General features: G+C 38.3%; 1 protein-coding gene across 1 annotated transcript; it reads right to left on the reverse strand.

Annotated features, from left to right (window-relative positions):
• Positions 1–1,163: 1,163 nt before the first annotated feature.
• Positions 1,164–1,619, reverse strand: LOC140815526 (probable E3 ubiquitin-protein ligase XERICO). The gene has a single exon (XM_073174611.1). The coding sequence runs from the start codon at positions 1,617–1,619 to the stop codon at positions 1,164–1,166; it is 456 nt and encodes a 151-aa protein (XP_073030712.1).
• Between the last annotated feature and the right edge of the window lie 5,082 nt (positions 1,620–6,701).

A 6,701-nucleotide genomic window follows, 5' to 3' on the forward strand; every position in this document is an offset into this window, starting at 1 on the left:
AAAAGATTTATTTTAAAGCTGCATGTGTATTTATATGTATTATTTGTTATGTATGGTTAGAACGTGCCTAGTCATTACACTCACTAGGTTTAAATAACTGCATGAGAATATAATGTTGAGGGAGACACTGATGTTTGAGTCGTTCGGGTCCGTCAGTACACTCCCGGTGAACAAATATATATTTTCACCATTAGCTTAGTATTTAAAGTTTAACAAAATTTTGAGAATTAATTTGTGAAAATTTTATGGTTGATTTTGAAACTTAAATTGTTGGATTCTTTTAAGTCCATTTACGTATTATGATTGACGATTTATGGAATTTTATACAGTTAAGATTTTTAAATATTAGTTTATTAATGTCGGATGGTTTCGAAGTTTAAAGGAAAATGTTTGTATATAAAAAAAAAATTCCCTAGTATTTATTTAAATTTTGAAGTTAAAATATATAATACATGTTTAGAATATATGATACACTTTTTAATGAGTTTTATTATCTTACGTTGAATGGCAGATCTCATGGTACTTTTTGTTTATTCAAAAACTTTATTTATGCAACTTGCATAAATATACAGATAAAATAATTTTCATAATTTAGTAACACTTTAAAATATTATTAAAATAAAAATTATTTTTACAAAAAAATCAATAAAACTCAAACTACAAATTAACTCTCTAGTATCTGCTCTAACATTTTACTCATGTTTGATTCAGTTAAGGTTGTCTTCATTTCTCTGTCCTAAAATGGCATTTTCAATAACTTTGTCATTAAAAAATACATTTTGCCCCTCCTATTCCTTCATTAGGAGTCTGATCATTAATCAATTGCCTGTTATATTCAAAATTGCCAGTTATATTCATGTTAAATTACAATTAAAAACACTTCTATCCCAACATATAACATAACCATAGGACCAAACGCCTAGTACTTCTGTACGTACCACACAAGATTAACAAAGTTATATTATTATGGAGGTTAATAGAACATGCGGAGGCATTTTTTGAGTAACACCTCACGATACATACAACACATACATCAGTCACGAAGACCCGTCGCTACAAGAGGACGCAAAATGTTGGTGGCAAAAGATAAACAGTAGATTACACAATCCGATGAAGGAAATTTTGGTAGATACAGATATGCACACTGCGCACGCTACTGATACTCACATGGGGTAATCATATTCTTCCATTTCTTGAGGTATCAGATAATTCCGGCAAAGAGGACATGTTGCGTTCCAGTACTTCAACCACTTCTCAAGGCACAACTTGTGGAAAATGTGGCCACAAGAAAGGCGATTAACCTCTGAAGTTGGCTCAAGTGCAGTTAGGCAGATTGAGCATTCTTGTTTGGGGCTGTTGGCTAAGAAAATTGAATCATACCGCATTGCTGGTGTTCGGCTTCTGAACTCCTCCATGTACGATTCTGAGGGTCTCGCACAGTATTCAGATGAATCAGAGGGCTCGACCGATAATTCTTCCCATGATTTAATATGAATGCCGATCACATGAAGTATTGAGCAAACAATTTCTTTGAAAATGGAGATGGATATTGCTGTGTTTGCCAGGATTATACAGAGGACTCCGGCATCGGCTGGATTAGGATAAGATGATATAGCCATTCTGAAAAGGCAAACCTAATCAAAATTCGAAAGAATTGAGTCAGCCAACATGAGGCTATATTTCGACAAGGTACCAACAAAAGAACCGCACCCGTAATACATGGTATTTTCCCCAAATTATGCCACATAATCTAACCAACTCAAATTTTTGCACATAGAAAGCCAATATCAATAAAAAAATTCCAACAGTTTGTACAAAACTTTTGTGGGGCTTTGCACATTTTGGTTCTTGAACCAAACAAATCATGCTCGGTGAAGAAAAATCCCCACACTCAGTGGAAGTGCAAACTCAAATGCTCTTTTACAATCGAGAAACACTCAAATCAATCAACCAAGTAATGATTTGAGCAAATACTCAATCCAAGCTTTTTGTTGTGCCTTAATTATCAACTTCATCACCAACCATCTATCCTAAGCCTACTTCACTTCTACTGTGAGGGTGGCACAAAGTCCAGGGGGCGATGAATGCACGACACACGCGAGGTGTCGTGTAAATCCGTAACAAGTGGTATAGCAGCCATATAATTGTACCACATTTGTGAAATAATGGTAAGTAGCTCTTCGAAAGTGAATCACAAAACATCAATTTGAGTTCCAAAATAAGAGCGGCCTAAACTTTCACCAAGAAGACAGGACTTGCAAGTCGCAAACAACCAACCACTCACAAAAGGAATATTTCCGTTATTTAGAAATTTGAATACATCCTTCCTCAAATTTCCTCGTAGATTCATTCACATAACACTACGCTTTCTTGACACAACATCGAAAAAACAAAACAGAAATTATAAGCACAATAGAGGAAATCATTCATCTTCAAGACAAACCATTTACAACACAAAAATGGCCAAAACAAAACAAGATCAAATCAAAACAGAATCACCACAGCAGCAATCAAGACCATATCCAACATCATGAGCGGAAAACAGAAGATCTATCAAAACTAAGAACATGAGACCCCAAAAAAGAAGCCAAAGAACGGAAAGATTCGAACCCATTAAAAGAAACAGCTATTTGTGGTGACACAGTACAAGAAATAATTAGACAGACTCACAGTTTATGAGATTGAGCTCAAAAATCAGTTTTTTTTTTCCAATCAAGAATAGTGAGATTGAAAGAAAGAGATTAAATTTTGTTTGTGAGGTGAAGAATTCAATTGGAATTTTGGTAATGATGCATAAAAACAGTATATTTTTTTTAATTTCAATTTTGTGTTTTCTAGATGAATCTCAAATCGTGCTAAAGCGACTGTTGACCCCACCACCGAGCCAGTGGACTCACTTCCCAATGCTACCTCTTCCCCATCATCGCCAGCCATGTTGGGTTCAAACTCTCTCTTTCTAGATTTTTCAGATGTAATTACTCCCACTTCTGTCGTTTTGTTGAACTTTGATGCTCCATTTAGAATTATTTTCTAATTTTTAAATAAAAACAATAATTGATTTTAAACCGTTCTCAAAAGTATAGTTTTTAAACTAATAGCCGTGTACATTGTGGTTACAAAATATTGACATAAATTCAATTGAATTTTATAAAACTATAGAATAATATAATAGATTGAGATATTTGGTAAAATTTTAAGATGTTGGATGATTTTCAATAAGAAAGAGATTTATGGTTATTGAGTTGAAGGATTTGTTGATTGTGGTAAGAGGAAAAAATAGAGAATTGTTTGCACAAAAGTGAATTATGTGTGTTAAAAACAAATTAAGAGTATTTTTGGGATATTTTAAAGGCTTCACTAAAAATGTTTCTATTGGGTGATGTCATTTAGAGAGTGCTTTCAAAAGATAATGGTTTTGTAAAAGTTATTAATTTATAAATTATGAAAAAAATGAGAAAAATTAGAAATGATTGGTGTTTGAAAGTAAAAATTAAAATCTGAATTTTTTAAGGTAGAGTATTTGATAAAGAGTGTGTCTCCTAAAAGACGGTTTCAAAGATCTATATTCGTAAGATAGATCAATCTGATTTGTATTTATAATGTTAGGATGTCAAGCAATCAGAGGGTTCTTGGAGTTCTTTTCCATTCTTTGACGTGCACCCTCGGGTATAGCTATAGTAGTGTTGGCTCTGAGAATCTTTATTGACACATCAGTTCGACAAAACCACATATCGTAATCATGTGCAGCTAGATATGTCTGCATATTGATTTTCAGTCATTATAATCCTCTTTAGTGGAATCTTTGTGGGGACCCGGACGCTAATCAAGTTCTTAATCATGTTTGGGACTAATTAATCAATTATAAAACAGGGTCTAAAATTTTTTTTCCAAATACAAAGCAGAAACGTAATATAATTTACTCAAATTACATATTAAACATGAACATACAAATCTTGCGTTATCTACAAGAGTCCAACTAGGTTCAACTACATATCAGTGCTGAATCCTATGTTGCTCCGAAGCCCGGATTTCCACGCTATCTAATCTTCTCTCATCCTCTTCTTGACCCTGATCCAGCCCCACCTGTTGTCATGCACACATACAAAACAAGACAACAGCCGGATAACTCCGGTGAGATATAAATATCTCAGTATAAACAATGTATAAATGCAATCATATAAAAACATATACGAAAGCATATAAGAAATATTCATAACATGTATCAAATCAGAAAATAAATCAATCTCAGGCATTTAATAATCATGAATGATATAACACTATAACTCAACATGTCGTATCGGACTCAACTCATCCGACGCGTCGTCTCAGACTCGACTCCACTGACGCGTCGTCTCAGACTCGACTCAACTCTATCCTAAGGATCCCGATGTCTGGATATAGGTAATTATATCGAATCTCAGTCGATAGGAATGAATCAATCCCTAAACGGCATCGATATAATTAATATCTCCAGTGTCTGGGCGAATCAGCCGCAGAATTGACGACTCAGTCAATAACATGACGAATCAGCCAGTAATTAGGCGAATCAGCCAATAACCAGACGAATCAGCCTGTAATTAAGCGAATCAGCTTATGTTTAGACGAATCAGTCAATCACCAGACGAATCAGCCGGTGACTAGGCGTGTAGTAGCCCGAATTCCAAATTGGGTAATTAACGGATTAATGGTGATTAATCATGATCGGAAGGTCCGAAGATGGTTCGGAAGCACCGAAGAGTTCGGAAGGTCCGAAGTGAGTTCGGTGGATCCGATCATTAGGTGTCAAGAGTTGATCGACACGTGGGAGTTCGGAAGGTCCGAAGTGGGTTCGGTGGATCCGATCATGAGGTGTCAAGAGCAGCTGGACACGTGCATGTTCGGACGGTCCGAAGTGTATGATCGGAGGATCCGATCATGAGCTGTCAAGAGCCAGTGGACACGTAGCGTTCGGACGTTCCGAAGTGGTGTTCGGAGGATCCGAACATGGCCTATAAATAGTGGTCGGATTTCCTCATTTTGACTCGCCAATTCAGAGAATTCCATAGCATTTCAGTCGTTTCTGACAGGTTCTAGTCTTGTTCCGAGATTTGGGCACTAGCGGGGAGCTGCTGGTCTTGTAGCAGAGCTGTGCTCTAGTTGGGAGCTAGCGGCATCAGCGGGCTAGCAACGGACGAAGGTTTGGAATTTTATCAGTATTTATCTCAGGATTATCTAGTTAAGTCTGGTAGATAAGTTTAGTGATGGTTTTCACTTGATGAATAGGCTTGGATTAGACCTGTTGTCTGGTTGTTCCAGTGGATTAGGATTGCAGTGATAGAGGTACGAAAGTACTATCCGAGATATCCTGGTTGAGTATACATTCATATATGTGTTGCATGATTATGTGGTGCATTGATATATGTCATATGATGCATGCTATTATGTCACGGTTATTACTGCACGTTGCATTTCATGTTGAGCCGTATCTTCTTCGAGATAGCCTTTACTGTTGAGCTGTATCTCCTTCGAGATAAGCTATATCTTGGGGCCGCTCAGCCCTGTCTTGTGGACGCATGGACACCGAGAGTACACAGTGGCCGACGGGTCGGGAGGGCTTCGGTGGTCCGGGACATTTTAGGTCCACGTCTGTCTTGTAGTGGATGCAGTGACCCAGAGGTTGGACCGCGCGGCACTATCCACTTGGCGCCTCTAGACTGAGCAGTTTGAGATCCTTTGTGATTCCTGTTTCTTGACTACCCCGGTATCATGATCATAGCATGTGCATTTCATATAGGTCTGTATACTCATACTTTTGTACTGGGCGTTCTTATCGCTCACGTCCTCGGTTTTGTTTATTCTTGGACACCCCATTCCCACGGGGCAGGCCTCAGGTTGGACAGCTCAGAAGGAGCAGGAGGAGGACGTTGAGTAGCTGGTTGGTTTAGTTTATCGGTATTGTTTTGATTTCGATATGGTTGTACCAGATATTCTTTACCTTATTTTGAGTTGTTATAGACTTCGATTGGGTTGTATAATCGGTATAGTTGTTGACTTTTTCCGCTGTTATCTCTGATTATTGTTGATTAGGTTATTTGCATGCTTAGTTTTTGATTAGTAGGTGATTCTGGAACGGGTCACTACATTTATGGTATCAGAGCATGCATACGATTTTGGGATATAGATTCTGTTTTGGGATTTCCGTTGATCAATTTACTAGTTTCCCTATTCTATGTTGTAGCAATGGCTGACCACTTTGGTGATGAGAGTAGTCAGGGAAGTGTAGGTCGTTGGGGTGACCAGGACGATCGTAGGCGTCATCGTGAACATCGTCATCGTCGGGATGGTCCTAGGCGTTTCGATATGCATCGTTTCATTCAGATGGGGCCTAAGCCTCTAGTTGGTGGAGAGACTCCTGATGATGCTGAGGATTGGATAGAACGCATGGAGAGTTGTTTCCGCGCATTCCAGTGCACCGATGAGCAGAAGATGGAGACCCTTAGTTTTCTTCTCGAGGGCCGTGCTCGCAGGTGGTGGCGATCGACTTCTGCGCCGATAGTTCAGTCGCAGGGTAGAGCGACTTGGGTCGATTTCCGTGCAGCGTTCATGCAGCTGTACTTTCCTCCAGCCCTTCGCCAGGCCAAGACGATTGAGCTCCTGAATCTGAAGCAGGGTAGTATGTCTGTTGATGAGTATCAGCAGAAATTCTTCGAGTTGTTACCCTT

This window comes from Primulina eburnea, chromosome 15, assembly GCF_022965805.1.
Source record: "Primulina eburnea isolate SZY01 chromosome 15, ASM2296580v1, whole genome shotgun sequence".
NCBI classification, from domain to species: domain Eukaryota; kingdom Viridiplantae; phylum Streptophyta; class Magnoliopsida; order Lamiales; family Gesneriaceae; genus Primulina; species Primulina eburnea.